This window comes from Rhincodon typus, chromosome 33, assembly GCF_021869965.1.
Source record: "Rhincodon typus isolate 14 chromosome 33, sRhiTyp1.1, whole genome shotgun sequence".
NCBI lineage: Eukaryota > Metazoa > Chordata > Chondrichthyes > Orectolobiformes > Rhincodontidae > Rhincodon > Rhincodon typus.
In genome coordinates, this window is record NC_063364.1 from 35,202,924 (window position 1) to 35,229,898 (window position 26,975).

Consider the following 26,975-nt stretch of genomic DNA (forward strand, 5'->3'; position numbering starts at 1 on the left):
GTTTCACAGGTCGGCGCAACATCGAGGGCCGAAGGGCCTGTACTGTGCTGTAATGTTCTATGTTCTATGTTCTATGTTCTATGTTCTATGTACCACAGAATTCTGCAGGCTTTCTCCATTAAAATAATATTCTGTTTTTATACTTTTCCTGTCAAAGTGAATAATCTCACATTACCCACATAATGTTCTGACTGAGCAAGACGTACCCACTCAGTTGCTTCTCCTGATTCCTTTGTAGGCTTTACACCTTGTTGCTCGCTCCAGCACTGATCCTTGTGGCATTTTGTTGTTGCAGTTAGCCAGTCTGAAAATGACACAGTATCCTGATGCTAAACTGAATGATTGATTTATTGTCAAATGTACCGAAATACAGTGAAAAGCTTTGTTTACGAGCAGTGCAGGCAGATCATAGTGAGCAAGGAAGCACAGATCAAAAAGACTTAGACAGAGGCATACAGGTTACATTGCACAGGGCATGCACTAGGCAAGATAAACGTTAGCAAGATCAGCGTTGTTTGAGGCCAGAGAGTCTATTCATCAGTCTGATAAAGGTTGGGAAGAAGCTGTTCCTGAACCTGTTAGTGCGTGTGTTCAGACTTCTGTATTTTCCGCCTGACAGAAGAGGCTGTGGGAGATCATTACTGGGGTGTGATGGGTCTTTGATGATGTTGGCAGCCTTTCCGCAGCAGCGAGCCGTGTAAATGGAGTCCATGGTTGGAAGGTTGGCTTCTGTGATGGTTTGGGCTGTGCACACCACCTTCTGTAGTTTCTTATGGTCCTGGGCAGAGCATTTGCTATACCAGGCTGTTATGCACCCAGACAGTACACTTTCAATGGTGCATCTGTAGAATTTGGTGAAGGACCTTATGGATATTTCAAATTTCCTGAGCTGCCTGAGGAAGAAGACACGTTGTTGTGCCTTCTTGACTGTCGCATCTATGTGGGAAGCCCAGGACAGGTTGTTGGTTATTGTCAGTCCGAGGAACTTGACACTCTCTACTCTCTCAACCTCAGCTCCATTGATGTAGATGGGGGTGTGTTCTCCTCCTTTCTTTCTGAGTCAATGATCAGTTCTTTAGTTTTGCCGACATTGAGAGAGAAGTTGTTCTCATTGCACCATGTCACCAAGCCCTCTATCTTCTTTCTGTATTTTGACTTGTTGTTGTTAGAAATCTAACCTACTAAGTGGTGTCGACAGCGAACTTGTAGATAGCATTCGTTCAGAATTTGGCAACACAGTTGTGGATGTACAGGGAGTACCATAGGAAGCTGAGGACACATCCTTGGGGATCTCCAGTGTTGAGTGTTATTGTGGAGGAGGTGCAGTTACCTATCCTCACTGATTGCGGTCGGTGGGTCAGAAAGCTGAGGATCCAGTTACAGAGGGCGGAGCAGAGACCAAGGTCACGCAGTTTCGAGATCAGTCTGGAGGGGATAATAGTGTTGAAGGCGGAGCTGTGGTCAGTGAGCAGGAGTCTGATGTAGGTGTCCTTGATGTCCAGATGTTCCAAGGATAAGTGCAGGGCTAGGCGTATGGTGTCTGTTGTGGACCTGTTACACTGGTAGGCAAAGTATAGGGGATTGAGGCAGGTTGGGAGACTGGAGTTGATGTTAGCCATGACCAGCTTCTTGAAGCACTTCATGCTTTTGGAGGTCAGAGCCACTCGGCAGTAGTCATTAAGGCACATTGCATGTGCTTTCTTGGGGACGGGGATGATGGTGGTCTTCTTGAAGTGGGTGGAGACTTTGGCTTGTAGTGGGGGAGAGGATGAAGTTGTCAGTAAATATCTCCGCCAGTTGGTCTGCACAGGATATGAGTGCGTGGCCGGGGACACCATCTGGGCCCATCACTTTCCTTGGGTTTACTCCTAAGAAGACCGATCTGACGTCTGTAGCAGCGACCATGGGAACAGATGTGTCTGGGACCATTGGAGCTGGTGTTACCGTGCCTGTTAGCTTATTGTTAGCTAGCCAGTCCTCTATCCATGCTAATTATATGACCCTTGATGTGGCACCTTATCGCATGCCTTTTGGACATCCAAATGTGCAACATCCACTCAATCCTTTTTGTTACACCCTTAAAAAAAACTCTCACAAATTGTCTAATACAATTTCCATTCATACCACAGTGTTTTTTTCATTCTTTCATGAAATGTAGAAACACTGGTTGGGCCAACATCTATTGCTCATCTCTAATTGCCCTGAGAAGGTGTTGGTGAGGTGACTTCTTGAACTGCTGCAGTCTGTGCTGTGTGGGGATATGCACACTGCTATTAGGAAGGATGTTCAGGGTTTCAGGAGAACCTGCAGAGGGTGGTGTTCCCATGTATCTGCTGCCCTTGTCCTTCTCAATGTAAGTGGCTGTGGGTTTAGAAGGTGCTGTCTAAGGACCCTTGGTGAATTTCTGCAGTGCATCTTGTATGGGTAATCAGCAGGAAGTTGCATTGTCCATATCTGATCTGATGTCGCGAGTCTTCGTGGGTTAAGGCAAAATGTAGAGGACTCCGAGGGCATCTCCCTCCTGACTGTAAACCACTATGCCACCACCTCTGCTGGGTTTGTCCTGCTGGTGAGGCAGGGCATATCCAGGGATGATGATGGTGGTGTCTGGGACATTGTCAGCCATACTTACGGAATCATACCTGACAATGTCAGGTTTTCCCAATCTGGGCATTAGCTTCCAGATGCTAATAAGGAGGACTTTGCAGGGTCAACAGGGCTGTGTTTGCTGGTCTAGTTTCTGGTGCCAAAGTCGATGTCAGATGGTTCATCCAGTTTTATTCTTTATTAAGTTTTCTGTAATGTTTTGGTACAACTAAGTGGCTTGCTCAGCCATTCAGAGAGTAGTTAATAGTAAACCATATTGATGAGGGTCTGGAGTCACATGTAGCCCAGAGCAAGTGAGGTCAGCTGATTTCCTTCCTCAGTTGATATTAGTCAAACAGTTGGATTTTTGTATCAATGAATTGGAACCCATGCTCTCAGTCCATTAGCCTCCAGATTCTTGGCCAGTGACATCACTATGACATCACTGATTGTTTTATGATTTTCTAAAAATGTCATGACTAACTTCTGAACACAGTCACTTTCCAAATGACAGATATTAGACCAACTGCACAAAAATTCCTACTTCTTTTCTCCTTTCTTGAAGAGAGGTATTTATAATTGCCATTTTCCAATCCAATGGTAACCTTCCAGAATCTGGGGAGTTTTGAAGCTTGGGAATTTCAGTCTGTTGAAAATACTCACACATTTCATTAAAGACATTAAAAGTTCTAGTCTCTGTTCAAAACCTCTAAATCTCACTGTGACTAACAGCCAATCATGTGGCTCAGCTAGACTATGCCTGCAGCTTGGAGGCACAGCAAGGGCACCAGCAGGCTCTTGTGATCCACCTCAAAATAATTCTATCCCTCACCTTTGAGTTTCAGAGCAGGTCAGTAAATAAAACAGGATAGTGTGCACATATAGTAGGTGTCCAGGAAGGATTGTTATTATTTATTACTTAGGAATGGGAAGTAAATTTTTAGCAACAGTTATATAGTTTTGCTGAGGCCACAGCTGAAGTACTTTGTACAGTTTTGGTCTCCTCATTTAAGAAAGGATACAAATGTGTCAGAAATAGTTTAGAGAAGTTTCACTCGACTGATTCCTGGGATGGTGGAAATTATATTATGATAAAAAGTTGGATAGGCTGGGCCTGATTGCTATTGGTGAATATGAAATTCAAAACTTTGACCTTGATGACAGAAAACTTTAATAAGACACATAAACCACTTTTATAAAAACAGTCACTAATTTGTTCAAATATAAATGCCAATTGTTCCCCAGAAACTGAACAATAAAGTGTCTATATTCATTAATTCAGTATAGTTTTCCTCCACAAATCATTCCATGGCCCCAAAGTTAATGGTGGAACTAATGGATCTCATAAATTGGACTACTTTGGATCTCTGACAGCAATTTTTGGATTTATCTGTTTAACCACAGAACTGCACTGACCTGAATTTACAGTTTGATCTGTTCATAAATAAGTGTGATGCCAACAGAATTTCCATCACTATGACAGCAAATTTTAGGCCATTGTGAGTTACAGAGTGGTCAAGCATAACAATAATGAGTTATATTTATATAATGTCTTTAATTTAGTAAAAGGTGTAGTGGGGCTGGAAGAGCAGGGGAGAGGAGAAGGAAGGAAGGGTGTGATTGAAAACAGGACAAAAGGTTGCACTTTTGACTTGGGAGAGGATGAACACTTCCTTAAGTATCGGGATGCGGAACCAGACAGGACAGGGCAGGGATGGGTTGAATATGGATGAGAGATTTCTGCTCCTCTACTCTTTTAAATGAAAGATAGAAAAGAAAAAATCAAGACAAAAAATCTTAGCAGCACGGTGGCTCAGTGGTTAACACTGCTACCTCACAGCGCCAGGGATCCAGGTTTGATTCCACCCTCGGGCAACTGTCTGTGTGGAGTTTGCACATTCTCCCTATGTCTGCGTGGGTTTCCTCCCACAGTCCAAAGATGTGCAGGCTAGGTGGATTGGCCATGCTAAATTGCCCGTAGTGTTCAGGGATGTGTAGCTTAGGTGCGTTATAGGGGGCTGGGCCATGTGGGATGCTCCAGGGGTCATTGTGGACTTGTTAGGCTGAAGGGCCTGTTTCCACACTGTAGGGATTCTACGATCTATAAGACCCCCTGACACTGTCTCCATCCGGCATTCCTGGGATAGGGAGAGGGCCTCCTACCCTCCCTTGACCTCTTCATCTCCAACTGCCGTTGAGACATCAATCGCCTCAACCTCTCCACCCCTCTCACCCACCCCAACCTCTCCCCCAAAAGAACATGCAGCCCTCCGCTCCTTCCGCTCCAATCCCAACCTCACCATAAAACCCGCGGACAAGGGAGGCGCAGTTGTAGTATGGCGCACTGACCTCTACATCGCCGAGGCCATGCGCCAACTCTCTGACACCGCCTCCTACTGCTCCCTTGATCATGACCCCACCCCTGACCACCAAAACATCATCTCCCCACCTACGTCCGTGACACCACCCATACCTTCCACCTGCTCCAAAACTTCCGATTCCCTGGTCCTCAACACCTCATCTTCACCATGGACGTCCACTCCCTATATACTTGCATTCTCCATGCAGATGGCCTAAAAGCCCTCCGCTTCTTCCTGTCCCGCAGGCCCGACCAATCCCCCTCCACCGACACCCTCATCCGCTTAACCGAACTCGCCCTTACCCTTAACAACTTCTCCTTCCATTCCTCCCACTTCCTACAGACAAAGGGGGGGTGGCCATGGGTACCTGCATGGGCCCAAGCTATGCCTGCCTCTTTGTCCCTCTTCCAAAGCTACACTGGTCCCATCCCCCACCTCTTCCTCCGTTACATCGATGACCGTATCGGCGCTGCCTTGTGCTTCCACAAGGAGCTCAAACAGTTCAACCACTTTACAAACACCTTCCACCCCAACCTTAAGTTTACCTGGACCATCTCTGATACCTTACTCTCCTTCCTGGACCTCTCTGTTTCCATCTCTGGCAACCACCTGGAAACTGATATCTATTTCAAGCCCACCAACTCCCACAGCTACCTAGAATACACCTCCTCTCACCCACCTTCCTGCAAAAATGCCATCTCCCATTCCCAATTCCTTCGCCTCCGCCGCAACTGCTCCTGAAATGAGGCATTCCACTCCCGGACATACCAGCTGTTCTCATTTCTCAAGGACCGCAATTTCCCCTCCACAGTGGTCTAAAACACCCTCGACCGCATCTCTTGCGTTTCCTGCAACTCATCCCTCACACCCCTTTCCCACAATAACAACAAAGACCGAATCCCCCTTGTCCTCATGTATCGCCCCACCAACCTCCGGATTCAACACATCATCCTCCGCCACCTACAAGCTGACCCCACTTCAAAGACCTCATTTTTCCCTCCCCACCCTTATCTGCCTTCCAGAGGGACCACTCTCTCCGTGACTCCCTTGTCCGCTCCACACTCCATACCAGCCCCACCACACCCGGCACTTTTCCCTGCAACCACAGGAAGTGCTACACCTGCTCCTACACCTCCCCCCTCACCCCCATCCCAGGCCCCAAGAAAACCTTACACATTAAACAGATGCTCACCTGCATATCTGCTAATGTGGTACACTGCATCCGCTGTTCCTGTTGTGGCCTCCTCTACATCTGGGAAACCAAGCGGAGGCTTGGGGACCGCTTTGTGGAACACCTACGCTCGGTTTGCACTAAACAACTGCACCTCCCAGTTGCGAACCATTTCAACTCCCCCTCCCATTCCTCAGACGACATGTCCATCCTGGGCCTCCTCCAGTGCCACAACGATGCCACCTGAAGGCTGCAGGAACAGCGCCTCATATTTTGCTTGGGAACGCTGCAGCCCAATGGTGTCAATGTGGACTTCACAAGCTTCAAAATCTCCCCACCCCCGACCTCATCCCAAGACCAGCCCAGCTCGTCCCCGCCTCCGTGACCTGTCCGTCTTCTCTCCCACCTCACTGACCAACCCCCATCCCCACTTCCTACCTACTAGCCTCATCCCCACCTCCTTGACCTGTCCGTCTTCTCTCCCACCTATCTGCTCCTTTATCCACTCCTTTATCCTTTATCGCCTCCCCCTCTCCCTATTTATTTAGAGTCCCCTTCCCCTCCCCAATTTCTGAAGAATGGTCCAGACCTGAAACGTCAGCTTTCCTGCTCCTCTGATGCTGCTTGGCCTGCTGTGTTCATCCAGCTCTACGCCTTGTTATCCCAGTTCTGTGAATGATGCAGCAACTGATGGAAGCTAATGGGGATCAGTTATTTGGTGGGTCCTCAAACAGCCTCCTCCTATTCACTCAGTGAGTCACTGCCATTTAAAATAATAACTAAGAGTTGGGAGAAAATGATTATTGAAAATGATAGATAAATATAAATACAATATCATCACTTTGAATTTCCCTGCAATGACTGATGTCCGATCTGCTTCCTTTGTTATTACAGAGTCATTGCAACAACTCAGATGCAGCCGACTGATGCCAGGAAAGCATTCCCGTGCTTTGATGAACCAGCAATGAAAGCAACATTCAACATAACTCTGTATCATAAAGATGAACACATTGCAATCTCCAACATGCCAAAAGAAGGTCAGCTTCACAACTTCCATAAGCTAATTAATAGTGCTTTTAATTGAGTGTCTCAGATAAAACTGCTGTGTGTTAAAATCTTTTGTTGTGCTTTTGGTTACACTTCATGCCCATGCTCCTGATCTTTGGACAGCTGGTGCAGAAGGGCGTGGGCAGGTCAGAGGATCCTCCTCGTGGGTCTGCTCCTGGGCCTGGCCAGACGGGTTGTAAACAGGTCCAGGCAGCGGGCCGTGGAGGGGGTCGTATCTGCCAACTGCCTGTCCCTCTTCTGCAGTTATATTCGAGCCCGGTGTCATTGGAGAGGGAGCATGCAATGTCCATTGATGCTGTCAATGCCTTTAGGGAGAGGTGGGCACCATGGGGGGTACTGTGTTTTATTTCCCCCTCCAACTCCAATTTGATTTAGTCCTTTCCTGCTCTCCCTTACTCTCCCTCCCCCACCCCTGATGGTTTGTATTGCCCATAATAGGCTTTGCTTCTAAATGTTCCATTGGCCACATGGGTGCTTTTACTGGTGGTGGTTATTAGTTTTTTTTAAAACCTGCTGTGACAGGGATGAGGATTTGCAAGGGTTGGGTAGAGTGAGGTAAAGGTGGTGAAGTCGGGGAGGGGGCAGAATGGGTCATTGTCACGTTAATGGCCATTTATCCACAGTTTCCAGGAATCAAAAATATAGTCCAGATGTGGAGGGATCTGATAATTCACCTGTGAAATTAGATCTATGCTCAGCCATGAATAAAGTAGTCAGTAATAGCCCTGTTCTCACTAACTCCTAACATATGGAGCACTCTCTGAGCCTGAGGATGTGAATGACTGTAGTGATGTATAGTTTGAATTTCTGTCAATTATTTTAAATCTGGATGCTGACACCACACGAGTGAAAAAATATTTAATAGCGACAGTGGCAATTTTGTTCCATTTGATGTGAAACAAATTGACAGAAGATTCTCAGATCAGGAATTGGAGAAGTCGCAACGTGGGCAGGAAAAGGAATGACAGTCGGACAGTGAAGAACTTTGCAAATGGGCAGGAATATTGGCTGGTGTTGGAAGATTGGATTGATGAGACGTTTGGAAGTATGTGGTAACTCAATGAGACTAAATGGAGACCAGAATGGCTAACCACGCTGGGGACTAACTTGTGAACAGGATAATTTATTTTCTGTGGGAAAATCTTTGTATTTAACACAAACATTGTTTTCAGATATTAACATTTTGATTGATTGGAATCTATCCCATTGGCTCTTTCATAAATCATGTTCAACATCTGTGATTGAAAGTTGCCATTTGCAATATTCTGCAAGATGTAAACCTGTGACTGGTTGGACTTTATTGAGTTCAATTCTGGGGACCACACCCAGGAATGACGTGATGTCTTTGGTGAGCTCCAGAGCCACCTAACACCACAAAGTGTGTTCATCAGCTGGAGATAGGACTTTCTGCCCCCACCTAATGGTGATGGTCTACCACCACCCTCTTGGTGAAAGAGGTTTTACCTATGTCCCCTCTAAACCTCCTGTTATTCAGTTTAAAATTACACACCCTTGTTATTGACCCTTCAACCTAGGGGAACAGCTGCTTTCTATTCACGCTGTCCATACCCCTCATAATCATATACACCTCAATCAGGTCCACTCTCAACAAATTTTGCTCCAAAGAAAACAACCCGAGCTTATCCAGACTCTTTTCATCGCTAAACTGCACCCTCCCAGCCAACATCCTGGTGAATCTCCTCTGCATCCCCTCCAGTGCAATCTCCTTCTACCTATAGTGTGATGCCCAATACTGCACACATTATCCAGCTGTGGCCTGACCAAAGTTCTGTACAGCCACAACAAAACCTCGCTGCTCTCATAATCTATGTCATGACTGATAAAGGTAAATGTCCTATATACCTTCTTAACCACCCCATTAACTTCTTCTGCCACCTTCAGGGATCTGTGGACAAGTACCCCAAGATCCCTCTGAGCTTCTGAGTGCCCTGCCATTCATTGAGTACTCCCTCGTCTTGTTCCTTCTTTTAAAGTGCATCAACTCACACTTTTCAGAGTTAAATTCCATCTGCCCATCTGACCATTTGTTTATATCCTTCTGTCATTTAAGACCTTCCTTCTCACTGTCAGTCACCCAGCCAATCTTTGTGTCATCTGCAAACAAACTTATCCTTCGCTTCCCACCACCCCAAACATTTTCTTTTTTATCATTTCAATATATCACACACAATAAGGAATCAAGCACTGATCCCTGTGGTATGTCTCTGGGCACTGGCCTCAAGACTAACAAACAGGCCTCTACCACCACATTCTGTCTCCTGTCACTATCAATTTTGTATCCAACTTGCCAAGTTACCCACAATCCCATATGCTTTCACCTTTATCAGTCTCCCATGTGGGAATTTTTCAAAGGTTTTGCTGAAATCCATATAAACTGCATCAACTAATGATGACAATGAAACTTCAACAAGAATAAATTTTATAGTTACATAAAGGGAGAGTGGGTGGTCAGGAACAATGCTGGCCCACTAAAGGCTGAAAGTGGGGATATAGAGTCATGGAACTGTACAGCATGGAAAGAGACCCTTCAGTCTAACTTGTCCATGCCAACCAGATATCTTAAATTTATCTAGTCCTATTTGTCAGCATTTGGCCCATATCCCTCTAACTCCTTCCTATTCATATACCCATTTTAAATGTAGTAATTTAAATGTAGTAATTTTAAATGTAGTAATTTTAAATTTTAAATTTTAAATGTAGTAATTGGACCTGCCTCCTCCACTTCCACTGACAGCTCATTCCATACACACCACTTTTTGTATGAAAAAGTTGCCCCTTAAGTCCCTTTTGAATCTTTCCCCTGTCACCTTAAACCTATGTCCTCTAGTTTTGGACTCCCCCATCCCAGGGAAAAGACCTTGGCTATTCATCCTATCCATGGCTCTCATGATTTTATAAACCTCTATACGGTCACCGTTCAGCCTCCAATGCTCTGGGCAAAATAGCCCTAGCCTATTCAGCCTCTCCTTACAGCTGCAATCCTCCAATCCTGGCAACACCCTTGTAAACCTTTTCCGAATGTTTTCAAGTTTCATATCCTTCCTATAGCAGGGAGACCAGAATTGAATGCAGTATTCCAAAAGTGACCTAACCAACGTCCTGTTAAGCCGCAACATGATGTCCCAACTCAATGCACTGACCAATAAAGGCAAGCATACCAAACGCCTTCTTCACTTTCCTGACTACCTGGGGGACTCCACTTTCAATGAACTATGAACCTGCACTTCAAGATCTCTTCATTCAGCAACAGTCCCTAGGACCTTACCACTACGTGTATAAATCCTGCCCTGATCTACCTTTCCAAAATGCAGCTCCTCATATTTATCTAAATTAAACTCCATCTGCCACTCCTCGGCCCATTGGCCCATCAGATCAAGGTCCCAATGTACTCTGAGGTAACCTTTTTGCTGTCCACTACATCTCCAATTTTGGTGTCATCTGGAAACTAATTAATTATACCTCCTATGTTCACATCCAAATCATTTACATAAGTGACGATAAACAGTGAACTCAGTTGTCAGTGACTATGGGTAAATAGCAGACATATTGAATAATTATTTTGCCTCAGTATTTACAGTAGAAAAGGAAGATAGCTTGTTGTATGTCCTGAGGAAATTAACAGTGAATTAGAAACAGGGACTGAATAAAATTAACGTAAGTAAAACATCTGTATGAAGAAATTAGTAGATTTAAAGAGTGACAAATCCCTGAGACCTGACGGTTTCCATCCAAGGGTGTTAAGGAAGGAAAGGAGCACATTAGAAATGCCCTAACTATAATCTTTCAGAGTTCCCTAGATGTACGAGTCAAACTGCTGGATTGGAAAGTTGCACATGTCACTTCACTTTTTAAGAGGGGCGAAAGAGGAAAACCAGGGAATTACAGACCAGGTAGTCTAACATCTGTAGTGGGGAAATTATTGAAGTCTATAATCAAGGATGGGGTAACTGAACACCTTGAACATTTTCAGTTAGTCAGGGAGAGCCAGCATGGATTCATGACAGGTAGGTCATGCCTTATAAACCTCATTGAATTTTTTGAAGAATTGACTAAGGTAGTGGACAAAGGAATGTTTATGGATCTCGTTTATATGAACTTTGAGAACATATCTTATAAAGTCTCACATAAGAGACTGTTAACTAAGGTAGAAGCTCATGGAATTGAAAGCAAATTACTGACATGGCTTTGAAATTAATTGAGTGGCAGGCAACAGAAAAGAGGGATAATGGGTAGATACTCAAATTGACAGAATGTGATCAGCGGTGTCCCACAAGAATCTGTGTTAAGGCCTCAATTATTCACATTATTTTTTAATCACTTAGATAATGGAACAGAAAGTCATATATCCAAATTTGCTGATGACACAAAATTAGGCAGCATTATCAACAGTGTAGATGATAGCATAAACTTACAAAGGGATATTGATAGACTAAATGAATGGGCAAAACTGTGGCACATGTAAGCGCATGTGAGGTTACCTTTTTTGGACAGATAAAGGATAGATCAGAGTACTTTCTAGATGGTATGAAGTTAAATACAGTGGATGTCCAGAGGGACTTGTAGGTTCAGGTGCATAGATCTTTAAAATGTAATGAACAGCTGCAGAAAATAATCAACAAAGCTAATGGAATGCTGGCCTTTATATCTAGAGGACTGGAGTACAAGGATGCAAAAGTTATGCTGCAGTTATACAAAACCCTGGTTAGAACCCACTTGAAGTAATGTCAGCTTATCAGTAAGGATATGCAACAGCATCTCCTTCACAGTAATCCTCAACACCATTGCCCCAGCCCCTGCATACTCAGCCCCTTGCTATCCTCCTTATACACTCACAACTGGGTGGCCAAATTCAGCTCTAATTCCATTTTATGAAATTGCTGATGACATCACCATAGTGGGTCAGATCTCAGACAATGATGAGACAGAGTACAGGAAGGAGATAGACAGCTTATTTTGGTGATAGTGACCACAATTTGGTTACGTTTACTTTAGCGATGGAAAGGGATAGGTATATACCACAGGGCAAGAGTTATAGCTGGGGGAAAGGCAATTATGAGGCGATAAGGCAAGTTTTAGGATGCATAGGATGGAGAAGGAAACTGCAGGGGCTGGGCACAATTGAAATGTGGAGCTTGTTCAAGGAACAGCTACTGCGTGTCCTTGATAAGTATGTACCTGTCAGGCAGGGAGGAAGTGGTTGAGCGAGGGAACCGTGGTTTACTAAAGAAGTTGAATCTCTTGTCAAGAGGAAGAAGGAGGCTTATGTAGAGATGAGGCATGAAGGCTCAGTCAGGGCGCTTGAGAGTTACAAGTTAGCCAGGAAGGACCTAAAAAGAGAGCTAAGAAGAGCCAGGAGGGGACATGAGAAGTCTTTAGCAGGTTGGATCAAGGAAAACCCTAAAGCTTTCTATAGGTATGTCAGGAATAAAAGAATGACTAGAGTAAGATTAGGGCCACTCAAGGACAGTAGTGGGAAGTTGTGCGTGGAGTCCAAAGAGATAGGAGAGGCGCTAAATGAATATTTTTCATCAGTATTCACACAGGAAAAAGACAATGTAGTCGAGGACAATACTGAGATACAGTCTATTAAACTAGATGGGATTGAGGTTCATAAGGAGGAGGTGTTATCAATTCTGGAAAGTGTGAAAATAGATAAGTCTCCTGGGCCGGATGGGATTTATCCTAGGATTCTCTGGGACGCTAGGGAGGAGATTGCAGAGCCTTTGGCTTTGATCTTTATGTCGTCATTGTCTACAGGAACAGTGCCAGAAGACTGGAGGATAGTAAATGTTGTCCCCTTGTTCAAGAAGGGGAGTAGAGACAACCCTGGTAATTATAGACCAGTGAGCCTTACTTCGGTTGTGGGTAAAGTGTTGGAAAGGATTATAAGAGATAGGATTTATAATCATCTAGAAAGGAATAATTTGATGAGGGATAGTCAACGCGGTTTTGTGAAGGGTAGGTCATGCCTCACAAACCTTATTGAGTTCTTTGAGAAGGTGACCAAACAGGTGGATGAGGGTAAAGCGGTTGATGTGGTGTATATGGATTTCAGTAAAGTGTTTGATAAGGTTCCCCACAATAGGCTATTGCAGAAAATACGGAGGCATGGGATTGAGGGTGATTTAGCGGTTTGGATCAGAAATTGGCTAGCTGTAAGAAGACAGAGGGTGGTGGTTGATGGGAAATGTTCATCCTGGAGTTCAGTTACGAGTGGTGTACCGCAAGGATCTGTTTTGGGGCCACTGCTATTTGTCATTTTTATAAATGACCTGGATGAGGGCGTAGAAGGATGGGTTAGTAAATTTGCGGATGACACTAAAGTCGGTGGAGTTGTGGATAGTGCGGAAGGACGTTGCAGGTTACAGAGGGACATAGATAAGCTGCAGAGCTGGGCTGAGAGGTGGCAAATGGAGTTTAATGTGGAAAAGTGTGAGATGATTCACTTTGGAAGGAGTAACAGGAATACAGAGTACTGGGCTAATGGTAAGATTCTTGATAGTGTGGATGAGCAGAGAGATCTGGGTGTCCATGTGCATAGATCCCTGAAAGTTGCCACCCAGGTTGATAGGGTTGTTAAGAAGGTGTATGGTGTGTTAGGTTTTATTGGTAGAGGGATTGAGTTTCGGAGCCATGAGATCATGTTGCAGTTGTACAAAGCTCTGGTGCGGCCATACTTGGAGTATTGCGTACAGTTCTGGTCGCCGCATTATAGGACGGATGTGGAAGCATTGGAAAGGGTGCAGAGGAGATTTACCAGGATGTTGCCTGGTATGGAGGGAAGGTCTTATGAGGAAAGGCTGAGGGACTTGAGGCTGTTTTCGTTAGAGAGAAGAAGGTTAAGAGGTGACTTAATAGAGACATACAAGATGATCAGAGGATTAGATAGGGTGGACAGCGAGAGCCTTTTTCCTCGGATGGTGATGGCTAGCACGAGGGGACATGGCTTTAAAATGAGGGGTGATAGATATAGGACAGATGTCAGAGGTAGGTTCTTTACTCAGAGAGTAGTAAGGGCGTGGAATGCCCTGCCTGCAAAAATAGTAGACTCGCCCACTTTAAGGGCATTTAAATGGTCATTGGATAAACATATGGATGATAATGGAATAGTTTAGGTTAGATGGGCTTCAGATTGGTTTCACAGGTTGGCGCAACATCGAGGGCCGAAGGGCCTGTACTGCGCTGTAATGTTCTATGTTCTATGTTCTAAGTGAAACAGGCTATTTTGAGTGCCTACGAATTGGTACCAGAAACATACAGACAATGGTTCAGGAACACCAGGAAGGAACCAGGTCAGATTTATGTCAAGTTTGAAAAAATTAAACAGAGCAACTTCAATAGATGGGTGAGAGCATTAAAGATAGAAATTACATATGGGGATCTTAGATTATTCTGCTAGAGGAGTTTAAAAACTCACTTTCAGAAGTGGTAAGAACTCATGTCGAGGAACATAAGGTTAAAACAGCAAGAGCTGTGGAGATGGCGGATGAATACGCATTAGTGCATAAATTGAAATCTAGCTTCTGACAGCAATTTCATTCAGTGAGGGATAGAAGTTGGGAAAGAAGGAGATCCTTCAATGATAAACAAAAAGTAGATCACACCAGGAACAGTTTACCACATGTGAAAAAAGGAACCCAAGCGGGTGAAAGCAAGGCGAAAGGCCTCAGGTGTTTCCACTGTAATGGAGAAGGACACACAGAGTCACAGTGCTGGTGGTTTAAGAGGGACACTGCAGAAAAGGATGTGGTAAAAGGGAATAAACTAGTGGGATTATTTGAGATTCTGAAGGAAATCTCAAAAAGAGTTGAGGAGCTGCAGGAGAGTGCACAGCCTAGTCACAGATTGGATAGTAAGACAGTGCCCGATCTCTTTAAAGTCTTCGCTTGTGTGGGTAAGGTTTACTTAGGAAGAACAGAGAAGAAGGTAGAGAAGTTAAAATATTGAGAGATACGGGAGCTGGTCAGCCTCTAATAGTAAGAGATGAAAGTATTTGCACTCCTTCTGAAATGTTACCCAAGAGTGTGAAAATCTGTGGAATAAATAGAGAGAGATTTAGCATTCCCCTGTGTAAGATAAGGCTTGAAAGTCCATTTAAGACTGGGGAAGTGACTGTGGTAGTAATTAAAAGAGCGTCTATTCCAGAAATATAGTTTGTTCTTGGAAATGACCTAGCCGGATTGAAGGTGGAAGTGATGCCCATTGTAGTGAAGAAACCAAAAGAAAACCAAGGAACTGAAGAGTTAAAAGAGAAATACCCTGGAATTTTTCTGGACTATGTGGGGACAAGATCCCACAGTCATAAGTTGAAACAAGAAGGGAAAACCAAAGACAAAGATGAAGGAGTTGGTGTCCAGTTAACTAACACCCTGTTTGGCAAAATAATAATGGAAAAACCTAAGCAGATGGAGGATCAGACAGAGGTGTTTAGTTCTGAAAGACTAATGGAGCTACAACAAAAAGATGAGAAAATAAAATAATTATATCATAAGGCCTACTTGGAAAAGGAATGAATGTATTCCAGAATGTTGTTAATTTAAGAATAGAAACCTAAGGTGGAAATGCGGACCTCGGCAGGTTAGTACAGATTGACTAATTGTACCTTCTATATAGATGACTTAGTGATCTTTAGCAATTCGTGGACAGATCACATGTTGCATTTGGCAGAGCTCTTTGAGAGACTATGGAAGGCAGAGTGGTTATAAACTTGGCAAAGAGAGAATTTGCGAAGGTGGAAGTGATGTTCTTAGGACACAACATTGTGCACAGGTAGATGACACCAAGAAACGTGAAGATAAAGGCCATTGAGGAGTTTCCAAGACCAACCTCGAAGGAGGAAGTGCTACGATTTTTGGGACATTAGCAACTTCTACAGGAAATTGGTACCAACCTTTATTGGAGTGGTGGCACTGCTGATGTATTTGTCAAAGAAAAATACAAAATTTCTGTGGACAGAACAATGCCAGGATGCATTTGAGAACTTAAAAGCAGTGTTAACCACTGCACCTGTTTTACCCATGCCCAATTTCTTGAAACCCTTCAAAGTCACCATCAACGAGGCGATGTAGTGGTTGGAGTTGTTATGGGAGGATGATTGTGAAATTTTGAAAGGGCAACCAGTTAATTTTCGAAGAAACTCAATATCTACTGGAGAAAATATTCAACCATTGAAAAAGAATTATTGAGTTTGGTACTGGCCTTAAAACATTTTAATGTTTATGTTGCAAACAATGCATCAGAGACTGTTGTGTACACTGATCACAACCCTTTGACATTATTGGAAAGATTTAAAGACAAGAACACCAGACTATTTCATTGAAGTCTTATGTTACAAGCATTTAATTTACAGACTGTACATGTTGTGGGTTGTGAACATGCTATTGCAGATGCATTATTGCAAATTTAATAGGAAAATGTGTATATAAGATAGAAACAGTCATGTTCAATGTTTTATATATATATATATGTATATAGGATTAGTATGGAATGAGTAACTGTAGATTAATGACCTACCTAGTAATAATGGCATTAAGATTGAGAGAGAAAAAAGTGGTCATCTTTCATCATGATGGTTCATTTTTTTTAAAGGGGGTGATGTTGCAAAGTTGGGTAGAGTACTTATGGATTGGAAGGCAGAACATTAGAATTTGTTTGTAGATTGGGGGTGAGAGGCAAAAGTGTGTGGTCCTTTTAAAAGATGAGTGTTTTTCTAGGCTTGCAGATTTTTTAAAAATGTCTGCAAACAGCAGCAGGGGCACAGGGAGTTCTCTAAACTGAAACATTTGTATCAAAAGGTTGTGTGATTGGCAACCTATACAGTAGTCTTCTTTTGTTATGAAAGCAACCAGTTTGAATATCAGCCAATTAACTTAAACCAGGCACTTAAGAGAATGAAAACCAATTAAATTTAAATCTGATGGTTTTGACAACCTCAGAACAATCCTATTGTAAGAAATTGATAGGTCATCAAGGGTATAAGAGAAGAGGTTACTTTAAAATCTGTTTGAAAACAAACTGCCATCTGTTAAAAGAACAGCTCTGAACAGCTATCAGCTCTAAAGAAAATTACTGGCTCTCGGAATAAACACCACATAGATAAAGGTACTACTGATCTCTTAGCTAATATTCCTGACACAAGATTTTGACGGAGAAAGGTGTGCCGGACTGGAAAACAGCAAAAGCATAGAATATTCCAGAAGGTGCACCCTGGCTGTAATTTCAAGAGACTAAGTTTTAATTTATTTTTTATTAGTTTAGTTTATAAGTGGGACTTGTATTTATTGAAACAGCATTTCATTAGAATGTTTCAGAAATAGCAGGAACTGCAGATGCTGGAGAATCTGAGATAACAAAGTGCAGAGCTGGATGAACACAGCAGGCCAAGCAGCATCAGAGGAGCAGGAAGGCTGACGTTTCGGTCCTAGACCCTTCTTCAGAAAATGGGTTTCTGAAGAAGGGACTAGGCCCGAAACATCAGCCTTCCTGCTCCTCTGATGCTGCTTGGCCTGCTGTGTTCATCCAGCTCTGCACCTTGTTATCTCTTCATTAGAATGTTGTTCTGTTTGGGAATAGCTCATAGGAAGAGGGGAATTGTTTGGCTTGTTAGTAGGTCTGTTGGTTTGTTCACTGTTCGATAAATAAATTGTTACTTGTTACTTATAAAGTGAGTATCAGGGGTTTCTTTCATTTAACCACTCCTTTATAACAGATTTGGAAGTGAGAGGCAAATTACAAGATGAGACAAGCTTCTCTGGTTGTTTTGGTTTTAATTATCAGATGAGTTCAACTACTCCCCTCCGAAACAAAAACCCCATACTTCATTTTCCTCTCTCAAGATAGGAAATCTCAAGATATCTTACTATTCAGGCAGTGCATTCCAGAGCCTAACCACTCTCCATGAAAACATTTATCTGTTGCTTCTTTTGTCATACACTGCTTGTGCCAACAGGAGAAGTTTCCCCCAAACTATTCTGTTCGGACCTCATGATCTTCAGGAAATTTTAACTGTTAACAAGTTCTGCTAAGTTGCATTTGGAAACAGGTAAAGCATCTCAGCAATGAAGCCTGGAGAAATTATTTTGTTACATTTATCAGTAATCTTAACTTCATACCTCAATCCCTCTGGTAATCATTGACCACAGTTTATACAAAGTGATAATATGCTGGAACTAAACCTAGTCAGAATTAGCCATTTAAAGCATGTTTCAAATACAAGTATTTAAAAGGAAGTAGCCAGGAAAAGATGTCCACCTGATGTTCAAAATTTGACCAGTCAAAATCGAAGGTTTTTGTTAATATAAATTGACTCTCAGCCCAATACATCATTGGGTGGAGGTGCTGGTGTTGGATTGGTGTTGACAAAGTCAGAAATTACACAAAACCAGGTTATAGTCCAACAGGTTTATTTGAAATCACACGCTTTCAGAGCGCTGCTCCTTCATGAGGTAAAGACACTTCTGACTTCAATACATCATCAGCTGGAAAGTACTTCAGCATTTTGTTTTCCTAACAAGTTTATTTTGTAATTTTATCTTGGTTATCTTGTCTCTACTCTCAAAGAATACATACAGTCCATTCTCATACTTCAAGTACTAGAAATATACAGGTGTAACCCTTGGTTGACTCCTTCAAAACATTCATGAACAGACTGGCTGGTCAATTGTAAGCAGAATGTCAAATCATCTCCGTATGATACAGCACATTGACAAGGTTTAGTGACAAGTATATCAATCCCCTAATCAGTTCATAACATATTGCCAACTTACACTTCACAATAAAATACTTTTGGGGCCAAAGGAAAAGGAAAGGAATAACACAAGATTTGGGAGAAGAATCAGGAGGTAAATTACAGTCTGAACATTCAGGGTAGGTTTACAGGAAGCTTTTAATAACATAATTGAATGTTGTCAGAGAGGAATAATGTGAGATGCTCAGGGAGAGAATTGCAAAGTGAGGATCAGGATTGCTGCAGAGACTATAAATGTAACAACCTTTTCTTTAGAGGCATCAATAATTGTTGGACCTCCAACCATTTTGATCCTTGCTCTATATTCATTGCATGAACCACAGATAATGATACAGATGGAGGGTATGTTGGATGGTTATTCAAGCATAGAAAACAGACAATTACTGATACAGGATTAGCGTGGAGTCACAGGACATGTAGCTGTAATGGTTCACTCAGTAATCTAGTCCAAGTAAAGACTGGCTTTGGATTCTTCCTTCAGCAGCTGGCTCTGAACACACTGTGGGGATCCAGCCATCCAACCTGAATAAAGTACCTTGTTTGACAACTACTCAGGACCACGGCTGGTTTGGAACACAAGGGAATCACAAGGAAACTTTGGTCTGAATAAAATTACTTCAAGGATTATTTTAAACGAGAAGTAAACCAAGGCCTTTGCAGATATAATATCATAATTATTCCTCACAATCCTCTGGTTAACTTTGCGATGCTGAACAAAACATCAAAGATATTGAAGCTTAAAGTTAGAGAAGATTTGTAGCTCAGGTTGTGGATGAGGTTGTTGACTCGCTGAGCTGGTGGGTTTGATTGCAAACGTTTCGTCACCCTGCTGGGTAACATCGTCAGCGCGCCTCAGTGAAGTGTTGGTGTTCTGTCCCACTTGTTAGTTATATGCCTCTGTTTGCTGGGATGGATGGTATTATTTCTGGTATGGTATTTTGTATATTACACCGATTTTGCTGGTTTTGGGTATGGGATCCTTTACGTTCGTCAGTAGCTGTTGCGGGGTGGTTGTTGGTTTGTGGGCTACTCTGATACCTAGGGGTCTGAGTAGTCTTGTGGTCACCTCTTCAATGTCCTTGATGTATGGGAAGGTGATTAGTGAGTCTGGTCATGTTGTGGTCTGTCTCGGAGGTAACGGTGAACTGTGCTTTTCAGGTATCCATTCCTTTTGAAGACATCGTCTAGGTGATATCTGCTTTGCGTAGTTCCAGGTTGCTGCAATGTGCTGTGGTTCATTCAAATAGTGTCCTGATGCAGCTCCATTTGTGGGTGTTGGGGTGGTTGCTAGATAAATTTATGTTTAGGTTTTACTGTCAATAAATTTTAAAATTTGGAACAAAACTTAAGAGCTGAATGAAAAACAGCTTGATCTCTGATCCTGTTCAATAATCTCCAGAATTACTGCCATTTGTTGGTTTTGATGACTTTCTGGAGTGTCAATCATCCTGGAGGGAAAAAAATTAAAATGAAAATATTAAACGAGCAGATCATTCATCAAAAAAAAAAAGGAAATAGAAAATACTGGAAACACAGGGTTAGTTCAGCTAAAAAAAAAAATCAGGCTTATAACTCCTTTTAGGGACTGCACAAAGGGGAAAGACATAAAAGCTAAGAATCAGAAATATGTCTCTGATCAGAGAATCTACCCATGATTTGGATTCTAAAACACTTCCACTGATCACAAAATAGATTCAGATGAGAAATTGCTCATGGTTAGTGACACCCAGTATCAGATCAGCTGCCTGTTATCCATAGCACCGCGCATCTAATTTTATCCACTAAATAGTAAATCCTGCATATCACAGCCTGTTCTGTTCTGCACCACTGCTGGAGTGACATTCACCCTCAAATTTCCAAACAATTATAAGTCATATTTATAATCAATCTGAATTTTAAAAGATTACTTACAAGTGCATTCAAACACATTTTTACAAACTGTCACAAACAATTTGTAACATGACGGTTAAGCTGTATCCTGAGGCCAACTTCTTTCCTTATTTTTGTAAAAATGGTTATTAATCATAATTAACTCCTGGATGTAATTTAATATTTAATCTGTCAGATGTTCATGCTGATTTAATGCATTTGCCATTTTGTAGACACTGGACGATCAGTACCTGAACAATACGACTCGAGTGAATCATCTCTAAAGATCAGATAAATCTGCCAATAAGGAGTAAGTGAAGGGAACATTCCATCCAGGTCTTACCCATTCGTCCTCATCAGCACCTTCTCCTTGGGTGCTAACTTTGGCCTCTTGCTCAGTTTTGTGCTTTGCAGCAAATACATTGTCAGTCCAAGAAGCTCCAACCTGTTCACCTCCTGCGAAGTTGCATTTAGTCACAGTTCCAGCATCCATTTTGGCCAGTGAAACTAAAAAAAATTGCATTCTTACAGTAAAGGCTAGTGATATTTTTAAACCTGTCAGAGACTGTCAAGCTTGGCTTATGGATAGGTTGTTCACTTAACTTCACACTGAGTGACCCAGTTGGAGGGTACAAGACTTAATTACTGTGAAATCTTGACTAAAGTTGTATACTTGCTACAGTCCATCATGACTCAGTCGATAGTGTAAGGGGCCATACATTTTCCTGTTTAGATTGTAAACTAGAATAGAAATCAGACAGTACTATCGAGCTAAAATACCAGAATTTTGCAACTTGTAAAATCAAATGGTGCAGATCTCAAGCTATACATGGCAATGTTGCTTTTGCAGTAGTGAGATCATTACATTATTGAAACAGAGCAATACCGGGAGATTTTGAATTAAGGAAATGCTGCCTGATAACATCCCTCAGATTGGTCAAGTCATTGTATGGTACAGACTTGACGGCAGTGCAGCCAGATATATCCAGAACTGGAAATAAAAAAAAAAACACTCCCTTTCCCCACCCACCTTCTCTGTGAAAAGGGGGGAAAAAAAAAACCTAGAGGCTCAAGAGAAAGAATTCTAATACAGCAAACATTTTATTAACAGTACCTATGGGACCAGGAGTGTGCAGGTTGATCAAGAGGTCTGCATAATTAATGTGAAAAGACAGGGGGTATACACAACACTGTTATACTTCACTTACAATATAAATCCCTTCAATAATAATGGAACTTTGCATTAAACAAAAGTACCAACTGACAGCCTTCTCACTCATGCTCAACTGACTACTCAGACATTGCAGTAGATCACGATAATATAGTAAACTTCTGCTATTTCAGGTATATAATGTTTAGAGTGTGCCAGTTCATAAATTAGTTTGGAAGGGTATTCATAGGGGAATTGCAGATTGGAAACTCCAAACAAACATCACATCATTGGATGCATTAGACCATGGATATTATTGTCCTTTGAATCCCAGAGCAGGGCTCTCGTGGCATTGTGGCGTGGGCTGGTGTAGCCTGCAGCGGGAAAGTGGCAGCGGAGAAGGAAAAGTTGGACTGTCTTTAAGTTATCTTTCTTTATTTTTATTTTAAGTTAAATGAGAAAGGTGCCGATTCATGGTGACAGTATAAACTTTTCACTGTGTTATATTGAATACACGTGACAATAAATGATTCACTAAGTAAAACTTTCAACAAACACAAAGAGCTAGACCCCCATAACACACAGAGCTAGACCCTATATACACTCCACTGTGAAGGAAAACCAGAAGTGAGGTAATCCAGCTCAATGTACACCAGAGTTTAAAAACCAGGTGGGAAAACACAACGGCGCTTCATCGGAGGCTACACTGATGATGTTACCCAGCAGGGTAATGAAACGTCTGCGGAACAACGAACCAGCTCAGCAAGCCAACCAACCACAACATGATAGTATAATGTAGGGTATGCAGGGTAGTTTGATCTCAGAGTAGGATAATAGGTTGGCACAACATTGTGGGCCGAAGGGCCTGTACTGTTCTATGTTCTAATGTGGACGGGTTGTGTCAGGTCAAGGAGGTGGGGATGAAACGGATGTTTGGACATGGGAATGAGGCCGGGGGTGGGGAGATTTTAAAATTGGTGAATTCTACGATAAGGCCATTGGGCTGTAGGCTCCTGAGGCAGAATATGAGGTGTTGTACATTAAGACCACCAATGGGCTGTTTTCACGACAACCAACTCATTGTCACCCACTAAAGGTCTCCATCAGCAGCTTTTCTTTCTCCTCAATTCCCCATTATCCATTCCTTTCTCTGCCCAACGCTTTTCTCTCGCCCTGGGCTCTATTTCCTCCTTTCCCTCCTCCCACATCCTCTCTCAGCATATATACCAATCTTATTCTAGCTACAATCAGTTCTGAAGAAGGGTTACTGGACCCGAAATGTTGACGCTGCTTTCTCTCCATTGATGCTCCAGACCAACAATTCCTGTTTTATTTCAGATTGAGCATTCACAGTTTTGTTCTTTTATACTGGTGAATCTGCTCTACACTCCCTCCAATGAAATCCTATCCTTATAGAGTCGTGTCCAGACATGCACAGTATACTCCAGCTGTGGTCTCATCAAAATTGGGTACAGCTCCAAAAAAACCTCCCTACTCTTATAATCTATACCAAGGCCAAATGGTAAAGTGTCCCGTATGCCCTCTTAACCATCCTATTAACCTGTCCTGCTGCCTTTAGGAATCTATGAACAAGCAACCCAAGATCCCATGATCCTCTGAGCTTCCTCATGTCCTGCCATTCATTGATTACTCCTTTCTTCCAAATATCACATCTTACTTTTCAAAGTTAAATTTCATTTACACTGATCTGCCCAATCGGTTCATGTCTACCTGCAATCCAAGGCTTCTTTCCTCACTGTCAGCCAGTCAAACTTCGCATAATAGAGCCATACAGCATGGAAACAGACCCTTCGGTCCAACTAGTCCATGCCAACCATTTTCCCCACATTAAACTAGTCCCACTTGCCAGTCTTTGAACCATATCCCTCCAACCTTTCCTATTCACGTATTTATCCAAACGTCTTTCAAATATTATAACTGTACCCGCATCCACCACTTCCTCTGACACTTCATTCCACATATGAACCAGTGTAAAAAAATTGCCCCATTAGAACTTTCTCCTGTCACCTTGAAAATATGCCCCCTATTTTTGAACACCCTCATCCTAGGCAAAAATCCTTCCTGTTAACCTTTTCTATGTCTCTCATGATTCTATAAATCTCTACAAGGTCACCCCTCAACCACCTACGCTCCAGTAAAAACTTATCATTTTCAACACCTCATCCCACTTTCCCATCTTCTGTTTATATAGATCATGAACAATAAGGGGCCCAGCACTGATCCCTGTGGTAGGCCACTGGACACCTGCCTCGAGTCACACAAACAGCCTTCTGTCACTACCCTCTCTCTCCTATCACTAAACCAAATTTGGATCCAACTTGCCAAGTTACCCTGGATTCCATGTGCTTTTACTTTTTTTTTTTAAAAAGTCAGTTGCCCACTTGGAACCTTGTAATACCTTTGCTGAAATCCATACAAACTACATCAACTACAAGACACTCATCTGACACTTGGAAAAATTCTATCAAATTTGTTAGGCACAACGTTCCTCTGACAAAGCTATGCTGAATATTCCTGATCAAACCTTGCCTTCTTAATCACTTAAATGCATCTGCATAGTAACTTTTAATAGTACATGTCCCAGCTCAAAGGTTCCACTGGGCTTCAGAGTTCTGCAATCTCTCACTATTTAAAATAATGCTCCTTTTCCGATCTTAGTGATAAATGGACAAGTTCACAATTTTCCACATTTTAGTCCATCTGTAAAAATATTGCACACTTAACAGTCTATAAAGGATATAGACTGGTTAATATCCACTTGACAATTTTTGTTTTTTTTTTACACCTATTCTATTATACCTGCAATCTCCCAGGGGAGGTACTAGTGTAGTGTATGGTCACAGGGCGGATAATCTAACGTCCTTGTGGGCATGGGTACAAATCCCACTATGTCAGATGGTGAGATGTGTGCAATAACAATATAAACAGCTAGCCTAATGGCAGACATTTAACTATTGTCAATTATCATTACAAAGCCCCGTGGTTCACTAATGGCAATATCATTACCCAGTCTGATCAGCAAACGCACTGTGGTTGACTCTTAAGTGACCCTTAGCAACTAAGGATGGGAAATAAATGCTGGCCTAGCTTGTGAATGAATAAAATAAAACTTATTCAAGACTGTTCCAATATTCCCCTATTAGCCATTATTGATTCCCCAATCTTGCCCTTTAAAGGGCTCACTTTGGTTACACTTTTCATTTTTAAATAATTAAAGCAGCTTATAGTTTTAGTTATATTTTTGGAATGCTTTCTGTCTAATTCCTCCTTTGCTGATTTCTAAATCTGTCCAGATCTCAGTTCCATACCAATGCTGCATCCTTCCCGGTGGACTGTTGGAGGAGTATATTTTTAGTGAGGTATGAAAAATCTCAAAAATATATGGCACTGTCCTATCTTTTAAACCATTTTTCCAGATCACTTTAGCCAGTATTCTGTACTTGTAATTGCCTTGATTCAACTTCAAGGCACTAGATTCTATTGAGATAGAGTGTGTGTACACATGCTTGGGGAGGAGAGACAAAGTGGATGTGTCAGATTGAGGGGCTGGGTGAGTGGAATCCCACTGTGCACAGATTGCTTTGTTTCTCATTTTCCAACTGTTATGATCAACCATCAGCAATGAAAGATTTGGGGATTCAGACTTGATGGAAACTCTTGCTTCTCGTTTTGTAAGAAGTTACAGCTGCAAAAACAGCGAATCTCAGTAAAAATCAATTATTCCAGGATGTAACATTCAAACTTACAAATAAAAGGACTGTCCCCCAAGGTTTTCAGTCGTAAACCATCTTCAACCTCCAGCTCAATGTCTTCCATCTCTCCCTCCGAGATCCAGAATGCCAAGCTCTGTTTGGGGGTGTGTTTCTCTGAGATTTTAATAAGCTCTGGTTTATTAATTAATCGCTTCAGATCTTCAACCGATATCTTGTCTGTCTGTCCTGCTGCTTCCACCTCTACTGCATGATGTAAAACACGAAAACACAAGGTTAGGGAGCAGGCCTGTGAGCCCATGGCACTAGGTGCTTGACAATTTTCACCTGCTTTTTGATGACGCTATTCTCGCAGCAATTTTCGCTCATTAGGGTTTTACCACTTCTGTTTTCAGTCATTTTTCTTTGACACAGACTAACTCTAAACAGGAAGAAACTCAAATGTTCAATACTTACCCAAAACTGACGTGCCTGTATAGATCACTTATAATAGGTGGAATGACCTTGAATATCTGTAATTATTTGTGTTCTCTACAGAAAGAAAATGGGATCTCCCACTGCCCCACACCAAAACTGGTAACATTATCAACACTAATTTCCAGAAAATTTCAATCTCCACATCCTCCTTACTTACATACATGAACAAGAGGAAGCTGTTCAGCCCCTTTTGGCTGTTATACAGGACCAGTAGAGACCATTCAGCTACTTGAAAGAATTATACACAAATAGGATGCCATTCATCTTCCCAAATCTAGGAACAGGAACCATTCAACCCTTGAGCCTGTTATACAAAGTAGGCTATTCACCCTACCAAATCTATTTCAACTTTCAATATGCTCACGGCTACTCAAATTTGGCTTCACATACTCACTGAAGGAAGACATCAAATAGCCAGTGTTGACCTTTTTAGTTTCACTGAAATTTGGTTCAATCTCCACACCAGCAGAATCAAACTTTCTTTTGTGGATCCTTGTTGGTTGAATATAAAGAATGAAATAACGATGCTGAAAAGCATAAAGAGTTCTTTTTTTAAAAATCAAGACATTTCTGTTCATTAAACCAAGCAGACCAATGAATTCTATATAATTTCCAGTTGTGGCAAAGGATCGTCGGGCAAAAACAGAATACTCCGTTTCTGCCAAACTTTGTAAACTTGAGAAAAAAACCGAAAGAACTGTGGATTTGTATAAATGCAGCAAAACTTCTGCATCCTTGTACTCCAGTCCTCTGGATATAAAGGCCATTAACTTTCTACTTAAGAGGGTAGATAACT

General features: G+C 42.2%; 2 protein-coding genes across 4 annotated transcripts in view; one reads left to right on the forward strand and one right to left on the reverse strand.

Annotated features, from left to right (window-relative positions):
• Positions 1 to 26,975, forward strand: part of LOC109938855 (aminopeptidase Ey-like) — a 269,455-nt gene that overhangs the window by 8,938 nt on the left and 233,542 nt on the right. Inside the window, exon 3 of the mRNA XM_048615773.1 lies at positions 7,012 to 7,154. Within this exon, the coding sequence (XP_048471730.1) occupies positions 7,012 to 7,154 (143 nt within the window). The remainder of the gene's footprint in view (positions 1 to 7,011; positions 7,155 to 26,975) is intronic.
• arpin (actin related protein 2/3 complex inhibitor) overlaps positions 18,592 to 26,975 on the reverse strand; it is a 32,829-nt gene continuing 24,445 nt past the window's right edge. Inside the window, exons 2-5 of one of the 3 annotated variants that reach the window (XM_048616023.1) lie at positions 26,574 to 26,927; positions 25,739 to 25,948; positions 21,165 to 21,328; positions 18,592 to 20,400 (exon numbers count right to left, since the gene is read on the reverse strand). In XM_048616023.1, the coding sequence (XP_048471980.1) occupies positions 20,392 to 20,400; positions 21,165 to 21,328; positions 25,739 to 25,948; positions 26,574 to 26,927 (737 nt within the window). In that variant the 3' untranslated portion in view covers positions 18,592 to 20,391. Of the gene's footprint in view, positions 20,401 to 21,164; positions 21,329 to 25,738; positions 25,949 to 26,573; positions 26,969 to 26,975 lie in introns of those variants that run through there. The other 2 variants (XM_020520782.2, XM_048616021.1) reach the window with 2 other exon arrangements.